Below are 22,926 nucleotides of genomic sequence, written 5' to 3' on the forward strand. Positions count from 1 at the left end.
CCTTGAGCTCTTCCACCTCCTTGTTGTAGTCCGTCTCATCATTGTTGGCGATGAGCCCCGCCACTGTTGTGTCATCGGCGAACTTGACAATGTGATTACTTGGGTGTTTGGTCATGCAATCTTATAAGAGCAGAGAGTGCAGCAATGGGCTCAGCACCCCACCCTGGGGTGGGGGGCACTCACGTTAGGAATAATGGAGAGGGAGGAGCGGTTGTACATCCTGACTATGTGAGGTCTGTTGGTTAGGAAGTCCAACACCCAGTTGCACATGGCATATGTAGAGTGAGGAGTAGAAGCTTGTTCACCAAGATCTGTGGGACAGCACTGAAATCTAGAAACAGCATTCTGTTCTTGTTTTCTAGGTGTGTCAGGGCCAGGTGCATGGCAGATGCTAAGGCATCTGTTGGAGAGCGACATATGAACTGCAACCCAATCTTTTTCTAAAAGAAACAAAAAATGTTTACGAAGTTTCTAATCTGTAACTCACTATCTTTCATTGGATGTTTTCTAAGACAGGACAAAATAGAAATGGGAACAACACACACAAAATGCAGGAGGAACTCAGCAAGGAGAGGGAGAAGTATCTAAGGAGAGGGAGAAATATTCAGCATTTCAGGCTGAGACCCTTCATCAGAACACAAAATATAAATGTAATTTGAATATTTGCAAATGGAACTACTGAGAGGGAAATGTTACCTTTATCAGGCCAGGTGCAAATCAAAGATAAAACAGAACATCTGAAACGCAGTGATCGTGGTGCAGTTTTGGTCATAAGCCTGTAAGGTTATAAATTGGGTCAATTTCCACAGCGAGCATCTTTCTGATTACATACCTGCTTGAAAGCAGCTCACTGGCAGTTCTACAGCGGGCAATGGGATAGACAATTGTCTCCTCTGAACCTGTGACAGATTCCGCTGATTTCAGTGCATCTGCAGGCAAACTCTGCTCTTCGGTTTCTGTGATTTTACTGTACTCAGGAACCGTTTTCCTCTCTTCAGAGGTCATCAAGAATTCTTGTCCTTTGTCAGAACTACTGAATTAGAAAGGAACAAGGAATAAACAGAGTGCGAAAACAATTTTTTTTTAAACAACTGATATTCTTATCATGCCCCAAGTCATCTCTTGTGATGAACCTCTGGTCCCTCTGCACCAGGATGGTCCGTGTTCTCACTTGAATGGAGGTGGTGGGGGGTGGGGGGGGGAATGCTGAATAAATCCTATTCACCACATTCTGACTCCAACTGCCTCCAACTCGTTAGTTACCACGATGAACATTGCTGTTATACGAATTTAAAATTCTGGGCAAAAGATAGAGTGCAATGCAGGAAAATGCACTTTTTAACTAAAGAATTAATGGTGAACTGGAACTGGCTCTCTGGAGGGTGAGTGTTATAGAATCAAGAATTGTCTTCAAAAGGGAATTGAACACGGGCTTTTGAGAGGGTCGTGGGGAAAGAGCACGGAATGGGATAGACCAGATGTCTTTCCTCAGAGCCTTTGGAGACTGAATGAGCTCCTCCCATGCCATAACATTAAACACTTCTATGATTCAGTTTAAGAGCCAGGAGCTAATGTTGCAGCTATATAGGACCTTGGTCAGACCCCACTTGGAGTACTGTGCTCAATTCTGGTTGCCTCACTACAGGAAGGATGTGGGAACTATAGAAAGGGTGCAGAGAAGATTTACAAGGATGTTGTCTGGATTGGGGAGCATGCCTTATGAGAATAGGTTGAGTGAACTCGGCCTTTTCTCCTTGGAGCGATGGAGGATGAGAGGTGACGTGATAGAGGTGTATAAGGTAATGAGAGGCATTGATCATGTGGATAGTCTGAGGCCTTTTCCCAGGGCTGAATTGGCTAGCATGAGAGGGCATAGTTTTAAGGTGCTTGGAAGTAGGTACAGAGGATATGTCAGGGTAAGTTTTTTTTACACCGAGAGTGGTGAGCATGTGGAATGGGCTGCCGACAACAATAGGGTCTTTTAAGAAACTCCTGGATGGCTATATGGAGCTTAGAAAAATAGAGGGCTATGGGTAAAACATAGGTAGTTCTAAGGCAGGGATATGTTTGGCACAGCTTTGTGGGTCAAAGGACCTGTATTGTTCTGTATGTTTTCTATGTTTCTATATTCCTCTCATTTTCCCAACAACAGCGGGCAAGCTTGGTATGTCAAGTGGGAGATTGAGGAGTGAATTGGAGACAATTCTTTGTGAGCTTTACATGCTAGGTTTTAAAAGCAGCTGGGGTCTGTTGGAACACATCTGCCAACAGGGAGATCACATAGAGACAGTTCCTTGTGGACCTTACATGCTAGGTTTTAAAAGCGGCTGGGGCCTGTTGGGACTAGTCTGTCAAGCAGGAGATCACGCAGTGAGTTGGAGACAGTTCCTTGTGGACTTTACACACCAGGTTTAAAGAGGAACCGGAGCCTGTCGGGATTTGTCTGCCGAGTGGGAGATTGCTTGGGTTATTAGTAACTTAGCATGGCCAATTAAAAGAAGGTTCCCGACGCAGACTGGGAAACTGTTTCGCTGAACGACGCAGACTGGGAGACCGTTTCGCTGAACACCTACACTCTGTCTGCCAGAGAAAGCAGGATCTCCCAGTGGCCACACATTTTAATTCCACATCCCATTCCCATTCTGATATGTCTATCCATGGCCTCCTCTACTGTCAAGATGAAGCCACACTCAGGTTGGAGGAACAACACCTTATATACTGGCTGGGTAGCCTCCAACCTGATGGCATGAACATTGACTTCTCTATCCTCTGTTAATACCCCTCCTCCCCTTCTTACCCCATCCCTGATATATTTAGCTTTTTTCCCCCTCCTCCTCTTTTTTTCTCTCTTTCTGTCCATCACTCTGCCTGTTCTCCATCTCCCTCCGGTGCTCCCCTCCCCCCTTCTTTCTCCCTAGGCCTCCCGTCCCATGATCCTTTCCCTTCTCTAGCTCTGTATCCCTTTTGTCAATCACCTTTTTGGCTCTCAGCTTCACCCCACCCCCTCTGGTCTTCTCCTATCATTTCGCATTTCCCCCTCCCCCTCCTACTTTCAAATCTCTTACAATCTTTCCTTTCAGTTAGTCCTGACGAAGGGTCTCGGCCCGAAATGTCGACAGCACTTCTCCCTATAGATGCTGCCTGACCTGCTGTGTTCCACCAGCATTTTGTGTGTATTGCTTGAATTTCCAGTATCTGCAGATTTCCTCGTGTTTGCCCAATAAAAAGAAGTGAGGTTTAAGCGGAGCGGCTATTGTGTGAGTGGGCCAAAGTTAGAGTGGGAGGCTTTAGCTCAACCTGCTTTGATGAGAACAGGTGGAGGCTGAGGGTGTTGAGTCATTGGGAATCATTTAGTGGATTGTAGAACAGACGCTTAAGAAGTTAGAGCCAAAGCTAAGTATACCAAGTGTAGGCGGGATGGGAGTTAGGGCAGTGCAATGCAGTGAACCTATTGGTCTCCCTGATAACTGCAGGAAGTGAACCCAACTTCAGCTGTTGTCTGTCAAAGTCAAGGAACTGGAGCTGGAATTGAATGCACTCAGTACCATCAGGGAGGCTGAAGAGGTAACAGGTGAGACTAGCACTGAGGTGGTCACACCCAGAGTGCACGCCTGATAATGGACAGGTGATCACCAGGAGAAGTAAGGGGAGTGAGCAGGCAGTGCAGGGTTCCCCTGTGACCATTCCGCGTAACAACAAGTACACCCTGTTGATACTGCTGGGGGGGGGGGGGAGGGGGATGGCTTATCAGGGCACAGCGGCAGTAGCCAGGCCGGTGACACTCTAGCCGGCTTTGAGGCTCCGCAGGGAATAGTAAGGTCAGGCAGAGCAATGGTGATAGGCTACTCAATAGTTAGGGGGACAGACAGGACATTGTCATCGTGAAAGAGACGTCAGGCTGGTGTGTTGCCTCCTAGGTACTGGGTCTAGGAGCGGTTGCAGAATATTCTCATTTGGGAGAGCGAACAGCCAGAACTCGAGGTGTACATTGGCACCAGTGACACAGATAGAAAAGAGGAAGATCTCCTGAGCAGTAAATATAGGGAGTTAGAGAAGAGGCTGGAGAACAGGACCTCCAAGGTAGTAATCTCTGGATTACTTCCAGTGCCACATGCTAGTCAGGGCAGGAATAGTGGCTGAGGAAGTGGTGCAGGGGCTGGGCTTCAGGTTCTTGGATAACTGGAACCTTTTCTGAGGCAGAGGTGACCTGTACAAGAGGGACATGTTGCGCCTAAACTGGAGAGGAACCAATATCCTGGCTGGATGGTTTGCTAATGCAACTCGGGAGGGTTTAAACAAGTTTGGCAGGGGATGGGAACCAGAGCATCAGGTCAGAAAGTGGAGGATGGGAAGGAAGGTAGATGTCAAGGCCAATAAAAACAGGCAGGAGCAAAATAATAGTTATGATGGGATGGATAGTTTGACATGTCTGTATTTTAATGCTCGGATTATGGGCAAGGAAGATGAATTTAAGAGCACGGACAGTACATGGAATTATGATGTTGTGGCCATTACACAGACTTGGTTGAGGGAGGACAGAATGGATGCTTAAAATCCCAAGGTTTTGATGTTTAAGAAAAGCTAGTGAGGGAGGTAAAAGAGGCTGCACTATCATTTAGGAACAATATCACAGCTGTACTCAGAGGGGGCATAATGGAGGGCTCCTCCACTAAGTCTATATGGGCAGAACTCAAAAATAGGAAGCGTGCAATCACCCTGATGGGATTGTACTACAGATCCCCCCACCCCCCCCCCCCAAACTGAAACACTGAGGAACAGATGTGCAGGCAGATTAAGGAGAGGTATAAAACAATAGGGTTGTCATGGAGGACTTCAACTTCCCTAACGTAATGCCCTGGTTCATTATTTTTTACTGTTACGCTGTTCTTTATTTGATTTTTGTGCTGTTCTCTGAAAGCTGCTTGCTTGGGCTACTGTTGAAGATAAGAGATAGGAGAATTGTGTGCCATCCCATTAGGATGGCCGGATTAAGGCGAGGTTTCTCTGGTGAGGGACACTAAGGTGGAGCCGTGGGGCCTTTTGTTCAGGAGATGAAGAGAGAAGACGTGGGAGAGGAGAGGTCATAGGATTCCACTCGGAGCAGGACCATGATTCGACGAAGCCTGGGATGAGATTGAAGGAGGATCGGGGAAGGGAAACGGTGAGCTCCAACCTGTGCACATTAGACTGTTTCATTACAATGGGCCCTTTCCTTTTCGCTCTTTCTTTACTAACCCTTTAATCTAATTAGGAATTATAAAGCTAAATCTTTTAATTGTACGCAGTGTACTGTCTGTTATTTCCTGGCATTTATTTGTAACAGGATAACGAATCACGCAGCATCCACACAAACAGGAGGTTTTGGGGTGGGCTTGCGTCTCAATCTCCTATGTTTAGCAAGGACAGAGATTGTCTTCCCTAGACTTACACAGCCGACAGAACCAGACTGTTTCTCTAGTATAAACTGGGACCTTGTAAGTGCAGGTGGTTTAGAAGGGGCAGAATTTCTTAGTTGCGTCCAGGAGGGCTTCTTAAATCATCATGTAGGTAATCCATCAAGAGGAGGGGCTCTTGGGTAATGAGCCTGGCCAGGTGACTGACCTTTCAGTGGGTGAACAGTGACCACAACTCCTCAAGTTTTAAGGTAGTTGTATAGATAAGTATGGAGCTTGCAGGAGAGTATTAAATTGGAGCGAGAGCATTAGGCAGGAACTAGGGAGAGTTAATTGGGAACAGCTGCTTTTGGCCAAGTCCATATCCAATATGTGGAAGGTGTTTATAGACCAACCTCACGGAGTACAGGACAGGTATGCTCCAGTCAGAAAGAAGGACAAGGATGACAAGGTAAGAGAACCTTGGATGTTGAGGGAGGTGATGAATACAGTCAAGAAGGGAAAAAAGAGTGTAAAGCTTCAGGAGCTAGAATCGCACAGAGCCCTTGAGGATTATAAAGAAGCCATAAAAGATGTCAAGAAGGGAATTAATAAAGCCTGTAGGAGCCATGAAAAGTCCTTGGTAGGTAGGATTAGGAGAATCCCAAGGCATTCTATACTTACATCAAGAGTAAGAGGATAGCTAGGGAAGAGGATAGGACCACTCAAGGATAAAGGGGGTGAATATATGCTTGGATGTGGAGGACGTGGGTCTGTGGTCTCCTGCCACAGTCCAAAGGCGTATGGGTAAGTAGGTTAACTGTCCCGTGATTAGGTTAGAGTTAAAGGCCCATTCCATGCTGCATCTCTAAAATAAAACATGAAATAGAATTATCAGTAGGATGTCGAAGCTTTGGAGAGGGTGCAGAGAGGGTTTACCTGGATGTTGTCTGGATTAGAGGACACCTGTTATAACGAGAGGTTGGACAAATGGGTTGCTTTCTCTGAAGCAGTGGAGGCCGAGGGCAGATCTGATAGAGGTTTACAAGATTCTGAGAGGTGTAGTTAGAGTAGATGGACACTATCTTTTCCCCAGGGTTGAAATGTCTGATACCAGAGGGCATGCATTTAAGGTGAGACTGGGTTATTTCAAAGGAGATGTGAGGGGCAAGTGTTTTTTTTACACAGGGAGTGGTGGATGTCTGGAATGTGCTGCTTGGGCTGGTGGTAAAGGCAGAAACATTAGAGACTTTTAAGAGAAATTTAGATAAGCACATGAATGTGGAGAAAATGGAAGGATTATGTAGGCAGAAGATATTAGTTTTGTTAGACATTTGATTACTAATTTAATTGGTTTAGAACACTGTGGCCTAAAGGGCCTGTTCCAGTGCTGTACTGTTCTATGTAAAAGACAACAGTTGAGAAATTTAAATTGTTTCAAAAATAGTTTTAAACCCTTCAGCTCTCAACTACAGACTACTTGCAAAGGTAGCAGGATAGGCAGTTGGGAATATGGGACAGTTTTTATCACTGGCTAAACCACAAAAGCAGCACAGAGGACATATTAGGACTTTAAAAACACCTGTTATATCACAGCTACAGCAGTGTAAACAGGTGTATTGACCATCTTACAGGAAGGTTGCTGCAGCACCTAGGACAGTATTAAGGGGGATTATAGATACAATCATCTGAACAACCTCACTCTGCACACTGAACGTTGCTGGTTGTTCTGGTTCAATATCTGTGAGCTGTCACTACTTGTCTGCTGGCCACAGCTTGACAACCCCAGTGATTATTTTAAAATCGCTCAGTCCTCTTCACTTCAAAATTAATCAACAGTTAATATATTTCCTTAGAATCTTGTGTAAAGTTTTAAATTCACCTGTAGAAGAGGGAAAGCATCTTGACTGAAAACCTCAGTACCACAGCAATACAGCTCTATAGAGTGGCTGTGCAGAAGATGTTTCCAGTGGTGGAGACACTAGGACCAGAGGACACAGCCTCAGAATAGAGGGACTGTAGCGGTGTGCTACACGCAGCGCTAAAATAACGACATGGAGTCGGTAAACTGCAGGTAAAGAAGATTTTATTCGAACTTCACAGCCTTGCTTTAAAGCCTCCCTGATCCCGCCCTCCCCGGGCGTGGATGCTGTAGGGGGCACGTACTCACATTCCCGCGCAGGCTTTTCCCTTTGTTGGTGAAGCAGACCTGTCGCCCTTTTGGGACTGGCCTTTGTGCCGGCGCGCTGGCTATTTGTGAGCCGGTTCGAGTGCGCTAGGAAGTGGGTCGCCGCAGGACATCCATTTAGAATGGAGATGAGGATAAATTTCTTTAGCTAGAAGGTGGTGAATCTGTGGAATTCATTGCTACAGGAAGCTGTGGAGGCCAAGTCATTGGGTATATTTAAGGCAGAATTTGACAGATTTTTTTATTATTCAGAGCATGAAAGGATATAGGGAGAAGGCAGGAGATTAGGGCTGAGAGGGAAATGGATCGATGGGCCAAATGGCCTAATTGTGCTCCTATACTTTATGGCCTATTTTCAAGAATGGTTGACATACACCTAGATGACCCTTGACTAACACTGGCAGTGTTTACTTTGTGGAATCATAAACAGGTCACAGCATCAAAGAAGGTTATTTGACCCATCTAGTCCATACCAGCTCCATCCAAGATCAATGCAACCTGTCCCACTCCATTGTCCTTTACTCAAAGCCCTGCAAATCCTTTTCTCTTTTTATCCAGCTTCCCTATAAACCACCACCCCAACTTCCAACTTGGCAGGTATTAAAATGTTCTGATGTGACTTACACTTCCAATACTATAAGACATAAATGGATTTCAATTCTACCAAATGAAGAGGATCCTGTCTAAAATTCACTCAATCCTGCTTAACATATGTTGAATAATTATGTCCTCAGGGTCCAAGAGGCAATTTTAACCTCAGGTAAACAATCTCTAAAAGCTGAAAATCCACAAGAACACAGCCTTTCGGAAGTGGGGCACAAATAGAATGGAAGATTGTTTGCCCTGCTGGTTTAGAATGCTTTCTTGTTGCCCTAAAGGATCCACAGGAAGTCTGGTTCCTCCAGACTAGACTACCCTGCCTCAAGAACTGTTTTCCATTCCCTAATGTTGTCTTATACCAGGAGATATTATTCAATCCAAAGTCGTATTCCCACCGACAGGACAAGCACCTCTTCTAACTGCTGCCAGAAAATGGTTATGTACAGAAGGTGAATCTAGGCCATTAAACCCTTCTCTGGAGGATTGGGGAGCATATCTCTCTCTCCATCACACTATCCCCACCAAGGACCTTTACCATTCTTAAGATCACTTCTCTCATAAAGTTAGAAACTATATATCACTGCAATCTGGGTAATAGCCTATGAAAATGTATTTATGCACCTGCCTTGATGCAGGGTCGAGCTGTGGATCACTCTCATCTGTTGTTCCTTTAGGGTCCTTGTTCCGCATCTGTGGTTGATTGGTGTCTTCCGATGTCTCATAAAGATCACTCAGAGCCTCTTGCACTTCCTCACCCTGAAGAGGCAACAATACAAACAACACCATGCCTTAGAAACATTAGGAAAATGCAAGGAGCACCATCAAACATATATTATGCATAACGATGTATTTTTTTTTGTATTGGAGCAATGATAAAATTCACATCATAGTCTTCAAATCCAACTTGATTAAACTATTAAACAAAATACTGTTGATTCACATACCTACAGTCAATTAAAAGATCAGTTTAAGAGGCAGCATGACCATTTGCTCACATTATTAGATTAAGACATTACATTTTGAATGAGATTCTTTGTAAATGCTTGATTTTAAGAGAAGTATTTATGAATATGTCTTTTTCAAAGGAAAATTATTCAAGTCCTTACTCGAGCAAGTTTCTGGGAGAGTAGGTATCGCTCTATCCACAGAACAGTGTAAGCATCAAGATATTGCTTTGCGAGGGTGTTTAGCCATTGTGTCAATCCATCAACCATGGCCAAGAACAGGACCCAGAGAAATCTTAAAATATACATCAGACGCTGTATAAAATTGCTCTTAGCTGAAAGACAAAGAAGCAGGTTATCATTAGATTCAGTGACACATTCCAGCATGAAGTACTGTACCTACTGACACAGCACAGAGAGAGGCCGTTCAACCTGCCTTACCTGTACCAGCAGAGCAATCAAGTTGATTCCTACTCCTGCTCTTTCCCTACAACCCTGAACACTGTCTTGCCACCAGGAATTGTCCAAAATCTTTTTTCAATTTGATTCTACCTCTGCCACATATTCCATATCTCATGAGTTCCTCCAGCATTTTGTGTGTGTTGCTCGGATTTCCAGCGTCTGCAGATTTCCTCGTTTGTGAACGTTTCTACAGTATTGTTCCCAGAAGTGGATACAATTCTCCAGCTAACAATCACTGAAGAGAAGCCTGATTTATGATGGCTTATTTTATCTTATTTTATGAGCTTATCTCCAGGCTTATTTTCACTGTGCCTCATGTAACATGAGCTTAATGTTGTGCAGGGTAATGCACAGAGGAAACTGCTTTGCAGGTAGTGGGTAGAAGGTCAGATAAAAGGGGATGGCAGAACAGCTGAGAGTAACCTGCAGTTTACTCTTAGAAAGGAACTGGACCTGCAAACAGAGGATAGGTCTCTGGATCATGACTTGCAGATTACACAAAAAGGTAGTTATAGGAAAATCATGTCGAAAATTAAAGAAGTAGATAGATTATTGAGTAAAAGGTAGAACAATGCATTTGACAAAATGTTAAGTGGCAGATGGACTGTCATCTAAATGGCAAAGGATCAGGAAGGATTGCAGTGAAATATGAGGTTTAGGAGTCCAGCCATAATAATCATTAACAATTGCTTTTTCTAGTATAAGAACATGATGAAAATTAGTAAAATTAATGACAAAAAATAATATAATTTGAGCACCACCTCTAATTACCCTGCTTGGGCCTCAGACAGGCAGATCTTATAAAGTATAAACTCCAAGCTTTGTGAAATTTCTAATTTCTACTTGCATGGCATTTCTTCTTCTTCTTCTTCTTCTTCTTCTGCTGCTTCTTCTTTATCTTCTTCTTTTTCTTCTTCACCTTCTTCCTCCTCCATCACTTCATCCTTCGAGGTTTCCTCCTGCAATGCCCCAGCTCCAGTTCCTGCTCCTGGTAGGAGTAAGTGTAATGCCCTGGTTAAGATTTTACTGCTAATGCTGTAGGATATTTCATTTAATGGCTTTCTGTAGAAGCAGTGTGGTCTGCTAGCAGTGTTTGGGTTACCGTTAAAGATAAGGGGTTGTGATGTTCAGCTTGGGAATGTCGTTCATCCAATCTGGATGGTGGAATTGGGAGAAGGTTCTAGAGAATAGTGGGCGGAGAGATTTTTTTGTCACATACACTGGGGAGGGTTGAGGTCTTTTTGGCGGGAGATGGAGAAAGAAGAGGCTCGAGAGAAAGAACCAGCCGTTGGATTCGATCCAATGGGAATGTGTGATTTGATAAAGTCCAAGAAGGGAAATTCTACCAGTGTATGTTGAATAGGAGTTGGCGGCGTGAGTACACCGGACACATCAGCTTCAACTTTGTGCACATTTGACTGATTAAATTACAATGGGCCCTTTTGTTTTTTCTCTTTCTCCTTTTAATAACAGTTTGGTTAAGTGAACATTCATAAATATACTTTCTTTCTGCACCGTACAATCTGTTACTTCTTGCCGACAGCAAATTACATGGGGCAGTAGTTGCACAGTATTCACACAGATCGGGATTCAGGTGGGCGAGACATCTCGACTTCCAGGTTTTGGTGGGACCCAAACCATACCGACCCTAGAATACGGAGCCTTTGCTCACCACTGAGTCCAGCGGCTGCTAGTGAGGGGCTAACTAGCCACATCTCTAGAGATGCCCGGTAAAAAGGGGTTTCATAAGCAAACCCAACGTTTTTGTATTATTTCACAGAAAACATCTTTTCAAACTCCTGTCAAAGTTTTACAACCTGCAAAATGAAAACTTATTTGGTATGATAGCAGGAACTGTTAACCTTCCCGATCTCGGTTCAGTAATACTCCGGGTTATTTTTCATGCAATGGGTCCAAGTTAGTATTGTTAACATTTCAGTTTGGCACAAACATCAATTCACATGATGGAAGTCTTGTTTCAGGAAGGGCCGTTCTCACCTTCTGATAACAATCTCCATTCCATTTATATAACTGTGGGCTGGAGCTTCTAAACTCTACCTGCAGGGTACTGAATTCAAATTGAAAAACAATACATCTGCGAAGGGATGCAAATTCACAGTCTGCTGTATAATTTTACTCTGCCTATCTACAAACTCGAGTAAATACGAAAATAAACAGAACAGCAACAAAAGATTTAAAACATTCAAAAATACTTGTGTTTGGGAGGTATTTATCTTCTATTATTCAAAATATTAAACATTAGTTATCCTTTAACACACTAGCTTCCTTACTTACACCAGTGGTGTAAATTAAGATAAGCAAGAGTTCATCTAATTAAAGATACTATCACAGAGAGTGGTGTGTGCATAGCAAGCACTGCCAGGGGTGGATAATTTAGGGAGATTTAAGAGACTCTTAGATAAGCACATAGTTTAAAGAAAAATGGAGAGCTATGTGGGAGGGAAGCATTAGATTGATCTTGGAGTAGGTTAAAAGGCACAAAATTGAAGGCTAAAGGGCCTGTGCTGTGCTGTAGAGTTTTATGTCCTGTACAGTACAACTGGCTGCCTTCAAGTTAATTATAAATATTTTCCTGAAACGTGAGATAAAACTGCCAAATGAATAAACTGATCCCCAACATGAACATGAAAACGGGCTGGCCAGATGCCACAAACAAACGCTGTTGTGCTACCTTTAATGCAACTACTGTTGTGTAAAGAAAAGGTGAAAATTCTCAGATTAAACAATACTGGCCATTGATCTTGGCTTAATTGCTGTGACCTGCCAGCCATCAGCGATATCACCACTGCAAGTCAGCCTGCTCAAAAAGGCATACTATGTGGGATGTCGTACTGCAATGGTATTCAATTAGTCACAGGACACTCTCACCTGCTCTTTGCGATCGCCTGCGTATCTCAGCATCACGTTTAAAACTCCAAAGTTTCTTTTTATGCTCCTGTCTTTTCTTTAAGGCCAGTTTTGCATTTGTTACCCAGGCATGGTATGCTAACTAAGCAAATCACAAAAACATGAGAAACAATGTGATTAATTACTGCAGATCAATTAATAGCAGCTTACATTTATAATCAGCAAATGCAGACATCGATGATGAGATTCACCACCGCCTTCGATGTGCTGGTCCAAGTGGACTGCCTTAGTGTTGGGTGTGGAGGCTTGCACGTCTCAGTGACCCGGAGAGCTATGTTGGCTGGAGTCAGGACTTCATGCTTTGGCTCCTGGTAGGGTCACCCATGCCAAACAAGTCAAAGGGTAGAAGCCAGACTGAGAGTGATCCACTGATCCTCCAGGTTCAGGGGTTCAGTTCAGGGCTAACAACCCTGACTGGTCAAACAAAACTGTTACGGAAACAGCAATGAAGAATCCTTCTGCAGCTGAGTGCGATGGTTTTCCTGAGTCTCTACCTGGACTTGCATGACTGCCAGAAGTGAAAACTGAGAGGAATCTACTAAGGTGATGAAGGAAGCCCTGAACACCGCCAGAGATGGAGGACATTCATTGCAGCACGAAATGGCAGCAGCAAAATGGGCAGCAATTAACTACCTTCAGTGTATTAGGGTAGCCTTTGCGTGAGCGAGGAAAAGAATGTTTGAAGATCAGGACCCGAACCAGCACAAAGCAGGCAGCTATGAGCCCTGCCTCCTACATTCCTGAGACTTGGACAATGACAGGCACTGGAAAAATACCACCAATCGTGTCTCTCTAAAATTCTCTAAATTTGTTGGAAGATTCATGGTGAGAGAGTGGATAAGCCCATGATTAACTTTTAACACAAGAACTTTACTGGAGTTCCTCAGGCCAGCTCCACCATTCAATGTGACCATGGCTCAAGGTGAGCCTCAAGTTGACTTTCTCACCTGATCATTATATTTTCCTTCCTTCAAGTTCAACACGGAATCAATTCAATCCTTGAACGTCCACAACCCTCTGTGATAAAGCAATTCCTGCAAAAAGGACATTTCTTCTCCATTCACTCCTAACTGGCTAACCCTTTCCACTGATACTATACACTCTGGTTCTTGGTTTCCCAGTCTGAAGGAACAACCACCCTGCATCCACCTTGCCATTTACCTGTCAGGGTCTGTCTTAATGAAATCATCTCTCATCCTTCTAAACTCTAGTACCTTTCTCAATATCTCCTCAGAGAACAAATTCCTCACCCCAGCTGAGGAATAAATCTAATGAATCTTCCAAGCAAGAACTCCAGCAAGCCTCGCTTCACAGACCAGCCAGTGGTGCAGTGGCATTGGCACCAGACTTTGAGGTGAGTGGTCCCGGGTTAGAATCCAGCTGGTTCCTTGAACACTTTCCGTCCATGCTGGGTTGAGTGTTGAGCTAGCAACTCGACCTCGTTAAAGAAAAAGACAAATGCTAAGGAAACAGCAAGGTTGCTGCCCAATGTGCCACAAGGCACGGAAAGGAACTACAACAAGCCTGACTTCACTTGGCGTGCTCTCGCTCCAGGTTCTGTCTCACTGAAACTCTGCACAGTTCCAGAGGATGCTCTGAGGTGGTAAAGCCTAGAGAGAAAGATCTTTGGGCCTCATGCTGATGACATTTTTAGCAGTGGACATTCAAACAAAATGCACCATGATGTGAGTCCCACCATTCTCTTGTACACGACGTTAGCACACCCAAACCCTGCGTAATGCTCATTTAATGATCGGCTCCGCTGGACGGTACCTGGAATGCACTGTGTTCAGGAGGCTTGGGTTCTTCCTGCACACATTCTTCATCCTCTTCACTGTCTGACTCAAACAAGTAATAGTCCCCAGACTGAAGCACTACACAGAAAAAGGGAAGAAAGGCACAGATCATTACTGAGATGTTAACGGCAGCATGGTGAATTAGCTTCCAAAGAAACGCCAGTGATGCGCATTAACGAGTCAATTATTGTTTCCTGAAAGAACCAGCAATATCAACACACTAAAAAATGTGGAGGAACTCAGCATCTACGGAGGGGAATAAGTAGTTAATGTTTTGGTAGGAGACACCTCATTAGGCCTAGAAATGAAGGATATGTAGACTGTTAATTCCCCTCCATTGATGCTGCCTGACTTGCTGAGTTCCTCCAACATTTGGTGTTGCTGCTCAAGATCTCCAGCCTCTGCTGAATCTCCTGTGTTACTGGTTAATTCAATATTAGTATATCAACTGCGCAGCATCTACTTTTTCACTCTTAAGCATTTCAAGTATAATTACAAAACAGCAGCTGTATGTAAAGCTCAGTATTTTCTCACTCAGGGTAGTGAAAGCGATTCAGTGCAATGAGTCACTAAGTGGTGTTTTAAACCCATGAAGATTAATTATAAACAGCAGGTGATTATAAGATTATAAATATTCTTTGTAAACAATGTTTTTGTGACACGTTTTGAAATGAAACAATGACGTGATGTAGAAAATCCTCGTAAAATAGAAAGAGCCTATGATGGCACTGTGCACTTCACTTATAGAAAGGCCCCTGAACACTGTAAAAAACACTGTAAGCTGTAAAAGGACAGGAAAAGGAACGGCACTGATTTTGAAAGCAGTGACCAGAATTCCTGGATCATGAATCATTCTTCCATGACATGAAGTAAGAACTGTTCAGCATGCCCGCAAGCTTAAATCAGTCTAATACTGGCTGAAACGTTTTTCAAGTTAGGAGACTGGCCATGAATCAGCACGCTGTGGGGTGGAGCTCGGTCACACTTGTGTTGTGAAGGCCACAAAGTTCAGTTTACATTCACACTGTTCTGTCCTTTAAAAAATGAAAACAGTAGCAGCATTTAAGAATGTACAATTACCTATACAGACCCGAATTGCGTGCGAGCTGGCACCATCGGTTTAAACTGAAATAAATCCTAGATTTCAAGGATGTTCTTGGGGCCTGAGACTTGCTGATGGAGTCTGGGAGATGGATCAGCTTACCCCTGGACTCCCTGTGGCCACAGTCCTTCCGGGAAATCGCCACTGCGACTTGTGTAAAATATAAAAGGCCAGGGACTTCAATGGGAATTCCAAGCTTGCAGATTAGAAGAATGAATCTGTACAATAGTTTTAAATAATTTTGCTCTTGATTGATTTTTTAAAAAGTATTTCTGTTTTAATAACTTTTGTTTATAAAAAATGCACTGTTTTATGAATTATTTGTTTCAAAAGTCAATCTGACATTCATTAACGTGACAGTTAAGGGGTGAAGGACCCTCCATATCTAACTCAGGTAAGAGAGGTCATTCGGACTGAAAGGGTGGCTCTGCACAAGGAGAGCCTGGTTTGGCACAGTCTGGCCCCGTACATCACAGGGGAAGGGAAACCATCTCAGAATAAACGGTCAACTTTTGAGAACTGAGTTGAGAACTTCCTCCCTCAGAGGGTGCATATCGCAGGGATTCTCAATGCTGAGCGTCGTGTGTGGAAATTCAAGGCTGAAGTCAATATGGAAGTGGGGGATAGAGCAGGAAAATGTGCTTGTTGTTTGGGAGGCCTGACGTAATTAAAATTTCTTACAAAGCTTGGAAACTGGGTGTAGGGAAAAGGTTTTCCCTGGCTGAGGTGTCCACACCCAGGGACTCACAGTCTGTGAATAAGGGGCAGGCCGTTTAGACCTGAAGTGTGGAGAAATGTCTTCAATCAAATGGCAGGAAATCTTTAAGACTCTACTTTGGAGGACCTCGGAGGCTTAGTCCCCAAGCTCATCAAAACATAGATTGATAGAATGATGCACCATCAATAACTCACTCTGAGACATAAGAAGCGAGGTATCGGCTTTTATTGACTGGAAGAATGAACAACACTACATCCTGGAGAATGAGGCTGGGCAACAGGCCACAGTCGCCTTTATACAGGGGTCTGTGGGAGGAGCCACAGGAGCAGTCAGCAGGGGTCTGTGGGAGGAGCCACAGGAGCAGTCCAGACAGGTATATGTAGTTCACCACATAGAATTTGGGATTTTAAGGGAATTTTGGGATACTGGGGAAAACTTGGGAAGTACAGCTAATATATACGATCAAATGTTACCTTAACTTGATGGGCCAACGAGCCTAATTCTGCCCCTATATCTTAGTGATTGCTGGAGCAAACTCATAAGGCCAGATGGCTAAATTCTGCTCCTAATCCTTATACCCAACTCTTGAGGTTCTACTTCTTGTTTTCTGCTGAGGCCAAGAGCCTAGGTGGACTGCATGAGCAGCTCAGGATAGTGCACGTGGTAACATTTGTAACTGCTGAGTGTCTTGTTGACAGTTTATTTTATTCATAAGTCATTGTGGTATTTGTTGGATGTCAAAAAGAGCTTTGCTCCCATTTGCTGTCAGTTCTGGTTTCCTGCTATGCGGCTCACTCATGCTGACAGTCTGATTTCTGTGAAGTCCCACAGCCTGTCTGATTCCATGGGCACTGCGGCTTCACTGATAATCAGAGCTGTCAGCATAAGTGAGCTCCATAACAGGACACTAGAACTGACGACAACTGGGAGTATGATTCGAGGAAGTGGAAACAGGAGGAGAGTACGAAATGGACTGTGTGGTAACGAAACGTACAAGCAAGCGACAGACAAGCTCATAATCAGGTGGGCCAGTCAGACTGGATCAAAATCAGTGGAATTTGAAAACATATCACTTTCTTTAGGTTGGGAAATACACTGAGCACAAACCAAAAATGCACACGAAGTGTAGCTGAAATGTTTGTACAATGTTAAGCCCATGGTTTAACCAAATGCACTGCCTTTGCTTCCATTACAGCGTATTATCAATTTAAATAAAAGGTAAACATCGAGACAACCAAGCTGTGCTACATCAATATGACACAAAGCAGTCACACACATTAAATACCTTTAGCATGGTTTGCCCAGGGATGCCACCATTTCCTTTTCTCCTGGGACTTCTCTTTCGTTGCACTTTGCTCTGTCACACAGGAGATAAGCATGTTGTTTGCACATCAGGGATCTCCATAAACTCAAGTCAGAAACATCAGATACTGAGGTAGATTTACTGCGCCGTTCCTACCACAGCAAAATTACGAAAGGAAACAGGAGCAAGCACGTTTGCCAGTAATTGTTACAGGTGTGCTTAAAGCAGCATGGACCCGTGTGTAGCTTCAGGTAGTTGAAGGAAGCATTGCATAAAGCATTTAATGCTGTCAATGCACAACTATCAAGGTGCAATGCCTCAGCAGCGGGGCACTCATGCACAAAGAGGCAATTAATACTGTACCATCAGGTTTAACCTACAACACATCAGCAGCCTGGACTTTAACACTTCCAGCAGCAGGAGGACGTTGAGCATCACAGCTCGCAGGAAACAGGCACAAGGTTAGCAACTGGTGGCAGATGCACACTATGTCAAAACCATCACTCGTTTTGCACAATAGAAAGCCTGGAACGGCAACACATCCTCTCATTCACCCACAGAGGCAGCCTCCAGAACACTACCCATGGGTGAAAGTTAGGACTGACATCTGGACTACCAGTAACAATGCAGATATTAAATTGTTCCAAATCAAGAACCACGTCTTTGGCTGTGAGTGAAGCAAGTATTAGAAACGTTTGCATATAATGGCTACAGAAAGACAGTTACCTGGCAGATTCTCTGCATCTCCTGCCTAGAAGATATTTTGTTCACATTCTGCCACTTCCCATCCGTGAAAGCAGGGTAGGAGTCCAGTTTCATTTACTCTAGCTAAGTCTCACACTTCTCTCTGCCAATTAAGGTTCAAAAGTCTCTCCCCCCTCCCCCGGGGGCATTTAAACAAAGGTATTTGAGTTATGCTCCTGTGCACCGCAGGATTATCAATTGTCCCATGTGTGCTCTATGCTCTGGTAAAATCTTAATTTTTTAAATCAAACATCCCTCGGTCTGAAGAGCAGAACTACATTCTACATTCCAAGTGTTTGTGCACATGGCATTTCGGAGACTTTGCCAGAGTCTCCACCCGGAAGTCATAGGATGAGGTACACAGGAGTGTAATAAGACTATAAGATCATATGGTACAGGAGCAGAGGTAGGCCATTGGGCTCCACCATTATTTTTCTCAAGCCCATTCTCTGGGGTCCTAACCCTTAACCTCCTTCCCAATCAATCTCCGCTTTATATAGCCTCCACCGATTCATCACCCTGTAGGTGAAAAAATCCCTCCTTATCTTAGTTCTAAAGGGATGTCCCTTTATTCTGAGCCTGTGCCTGTAGATCCAAGACTCTCCTACTAATGTAAACATCATCTCCATGTTCACTCTAACCAGGCTTTTCAGTATATCGTATTATCAATGTCAAGACATTCACAATGTAGGGATTCAAAATCAAACCCCACCTCTGGGTAAAAGGCCCTGTTTGCAATAAAGAATATGAAATTGAAGCTAAATGTGGATAAAGTGCTTATCTAAATCCTTTTAAAGTTAAATATGAGCTTCTACCTAGACGGACACTTGGCATGCATTCCATTTTCTGACACAGTAAGATTTTGAACTCTTCATCCTGTGATTACTTATGCCCTGTCGTTCTGAATTTACAAGAATCCTTTTGAACTACCATTACACTGATCTCAGCAATTAATATTTTAATTGTGTTAGCTCAAATAAAATATCATCATTCAGGCATGCGAATTACACAAAGGTACAAACAAGGCAGCCACAGTACTAGTGGATATGAATGAAAACGTGGAAAATGTAAAGTGAATGCTACATCTGTGAAAGAAGAGAGGCGAAAATATCAGGTCCCTCAGCAAACCGATGGCAGAATGTTAGCTGTCAACATGCCCCAAAAGTAATTAAACACCACAAGATCTTAGATTATTTTGGAAGAAGAATTTAGAAAATGAAATTGTACAATATTCCCTAATATATCATTCATTCAAATTTGAACTGCCTTACAGGATCCTTTAATAAAGCATAGGCTCTTTTCTAACCTCATGGCACAATCTGGAACTTGACATCTCAGTGAAAGACAAATTAAAAATAGCTGCTAAGCCAGATGAGGAAATATCATGAGCGGTAAACCACAACAACATCTTTAAAAGCTGTGTTCCAGACCGCTGAGTCAAAATCTTGCGAACAGTCTTTTCAAAAATAAGTAAACCCTGGAATATTTTCTCACTTTTATCAATATTAAAAAGAGTTAGCATTAATGATGTACATCGAGGAGAGTACAATTTATTGTACACCATGAAAGGTTTCCATCTTGCTAAGGAAAATGTTAATTCTGAAATATTCTTAGCTAACTAAAGGTCTGTTTCAAACATAGGGCAAGTGACCTGCTAGTAATAGATTTGACTTCTGAACAACACTGAGGGAGAAACAGACACTTAATAATTTCATTTAGATACATAACTTATATTTTTTTCCCCATCCTGGAATTGACTATGTTCAATCAGGCTTTTAGTTAACAGAACAGAACTCACTGACGGTGAGCTGACAGTACCCAAGAGGAGCATCTACAGTGCATCCATCCTTCTGGACTTCCTGCTGTGGCATAGGAATATAGGAAGTCCTCATGGTCAGGTACTTGAACTAGTGCATCTGACATTTGTATCCACCAAGTGCAAAGTCATTTCAGACTGTTTGGGGCTGTGGGAGCAGGTGCACTTTGTGTCAGCCCTCTCAGCCTCATGAACCAACTTTCATTGAAAAGTTAAGGTGTTTTAAAATGTTAAATTACGTTTTAAGTTATTTAGTGCATTCAAGGTCTATATGCCAATGAAAATAAACATTTTTTTTCTCTGTTTGTAAACGTCTATCTGATCATTCAGGTTATTTAGAAAAGGTAGGAAATCACAGCTTGCCAGAAGACCAGTGGGGCAGTCCATGGGCAGCACTTTAGTTTCAGCCACTTGCTGTGTAGCCCTGGCTTAGGATGCTGCATGTTATGGCTGCAAAAGGCAAGGATGAAAGTAAGACCAAGCCATCATATTTGTTCCTTGCACAACTTGTCCAGTGAGATCCTGGTTTAGAAAATAAAAATGTAAGATGGTAGACTGCTCTGCCATTTAATAAGATTACTACTGGTCTTTTACCTCAGTATCATTTCCTGCCTTAACTCCTATCCCTCAATTCCATTCATATCTACAACTCTAGTGATCTCTGTCTCAGACGTATTTAGTAACTGAGCATGAAAGCAACCAAAAAGATTCCCTTCTGATGTCCAACACTATCAGTAGAGCCACCAGAGGCCAATATTCACAATGATGAAATATCATGTTCCTTTCAAATCTCTGGTAAACACCTTAAGGATTAAAACAAGAATCAGCTAATTTAATCAAAGTATTCAGTTAGTCAGCTGTCTAGCCAATAATATTGTGTTATTCATTGCCTCAATACAATACTAAATATGGACTAACACTGATCATTAAATGTTTTAGCACAAGCAGAGTCCAGCGCATATGGAGCACAGGGAATGGCTAAATACATAATGAAATTCTACCAAACAATCATTGGGATTAACACCATTATTGGAATCATTAATATTGTAATCTAACTAGCTTAATCACTGCCACATAGGTCCAATTAGATTCTTCATGATAGAGGACAAGACTAATCTACTGAAACTGTCTACAAAGCATTCCTTGTACGGTGAAAGCACTGGTACCAGTATTTCATTACACAACTGTGCACACCACAATCAAGTAATCAATCATGTCAGAATTCGATAAAACGTATTTGTAATTTTCTTTATATTATGTTGGACAGTTTTAACCACTCTGTCTCAATTTACTTAATGACTCAAAGATCAGTGCAAATTTATTTCATCTCGTATTTTTGCATCTTAAGTTATACCTTTACCTCCTTCATCTTTTTCTCTGGGGTCTTCAGAATCCCTTTCACTTCTGTATTTTTCCTGTTTTGCTCGAATTCTTTCCATCCTGCCAGACAGAAAAGTTTAGTTAAAATGGTCAAGTGTAAAGCAACCACAAATTTTTACTGGGCTTATAATTATGAAAGATTCAAGGCATCATTATTGATCAAATTCTGCTTAAAGCAAAAATGAGGATGTGCAATTTCCATTTTACTTTATCCAAGAAGAATTAATCCTCCTACTACATTTCTAAACTGGATAGGATAATGAAGGGCTGTGCCTTTTAACAACTGTGCTGGGAAATCATTCCTTGCTTTATATTTTGTCAACTTAAATCTAAAGTGTTTCTTTTATTGGTACTTTTGCTACACTTTTTAAAAGATTCCATAAGAAATAGGAACAGGAGTCGGCCATCTGACCCGTCGAGCCTGCTCCGCCATTCAATAAGATCATGTGTGATCTGACCATGGACTCATCTCCACCTACCTGCCTTTTCCCCAATAACCCTTAATTCCCCATCTATGCAAAAATCTATCCAACCTTGTCTTAAATGTATTTACTGAGGTAGCCTCCACTGCTTCATTGGGCAGAGAATTCCACAGATTCACCACTCTCTGGGAAAAGCAGTTCCTTCTCATCTCCGTCCTAAATCTACTCCCCTGAATCTTGAAGCTATGTCCCCTAGTTCTAGTCTCACCTTTCAGTGAAAACAACTTTCCTGCCTCTATCTTCTCTAGCCCTTACATAATTTTATATGTTTCTATATCTCTCGCGACTCAATCTTTCCTCATAGTCTAACCCCCTCATCCCTGGATTCAACCTGGTGAACTCCTCTGCACTGCCCCCAAAGCCAGCATATAATTCCTCAAATAAGGAGACCAGAACTGCACACAGTACTCCAGGTGCAGCCTCACCGGTACCCTATATAGTTGCAGCATAACCTCCCGGCTCTTAAATTCAATCCCTCTAGCAATGAAGGCCAACATTTCATTTGCCTTCTTGATAGCCTGCTGCCCCTGCAAACCAACCTTTAGTGATTCATGCACAAGCACTCCCAAGTCCCTCTGAACAGCAGCATGCTGCAATTTTTTACCATTTAAATAATAATCTGCTCTTTCACTTTTCCTTCCAAAGTGGATGACCTCACATTTACCAACATTGTATTCCATCTGCAGCCCTTGCCCACTCACTGCAGGCTCTCCGGATCTTCTGCACAATTTGCTTTTCCACTCAGTTTAGTATCATCAGCAAAATTAGATACACTACACTCAATCAGTCCTCTCTTTGACAATAAACTGGACTGGTCAAAGGCTGTCTACAAGAAGGGTCAGAGCCGTCTCTATTTCCTGAAGAGACTGAGGTCCTTTAACATCTGCCGGACGATGCTGAGGATGTTCTACGAGTCTATGGTGGCCAGTGCTATCATGTTTGCTGTTGTGTGCTGGGGCAGCAGGCTGAGGGTAGCAGACACCAACAGAATCAACAAACTCATTGGTAAGGCCAGTGATGTTGTGGGGATGGAACTGGACTCTCTGACGGTGGTGTCTGAAAAGAGGATGTTGTCCAAGTTGCATGCCACC

At 43.0% G+C, this 22,926-nt stretch overlaps 1 protein-coding gene across 1 annotated transcript in view; it reads right to left on the reverse strand.

The window, feature by feature from the left end:
• piezo1 (piezo type mechanosensitive ion channel component 1 (Er blood group)) overlaps positions 1-22,926 on the reverse strand; it is a 285,867-nt gene that overhangs the window by 24,302 nt on the left and 238,639 nt on the right. The window contains exons 30-37 of the mRNA XM_073070242.1: positions 21,334-21,413; positions 17,396-17,467; positions 14,268-14,368; positions 12,456-12,576; positions 10,414-10,554; positions 9,267-9,439; positions 8,786-8,916; positions 833-1,033 (exon numbers count right to left, since the gene is read on the reverse strand). Coding sequence (XP_072926343.1) covers positions 833-1,033; positions 8,786-8,916; positions 9,267-9,439; positions 10,414-10,554; positions 12,456-12,576; positions 14,268-14,368; positions 17,396-17,467; positions 21,334-21,413 — 1,020 coding nt within the window. The remainder of the gene's footprint in view (positions 1-832; positions 1,034-8,785; positions 8,917-9,266; positions 9,440-10,413; positions 10,555-12,455; positions 12,577-14,267; positions 14,369-17,395; positions 17,468-21,333; positions 21,414-22,926) is intronic.

This window comes from Hemitrygon akajei, chromosome 17, assembly GCF_048418815.1.
Source record: "Hemitrygon akajei chromosome 17, sHemAka1.3, whole genome shotgun sequence".
NCBI classification, from domain to species: Eukaryota; Metazoa; Chordata; class Chondrichthyes; order Myliobatiformes; family Dasyatidae; genus Hemitrygon; species Hemitrygon akajei.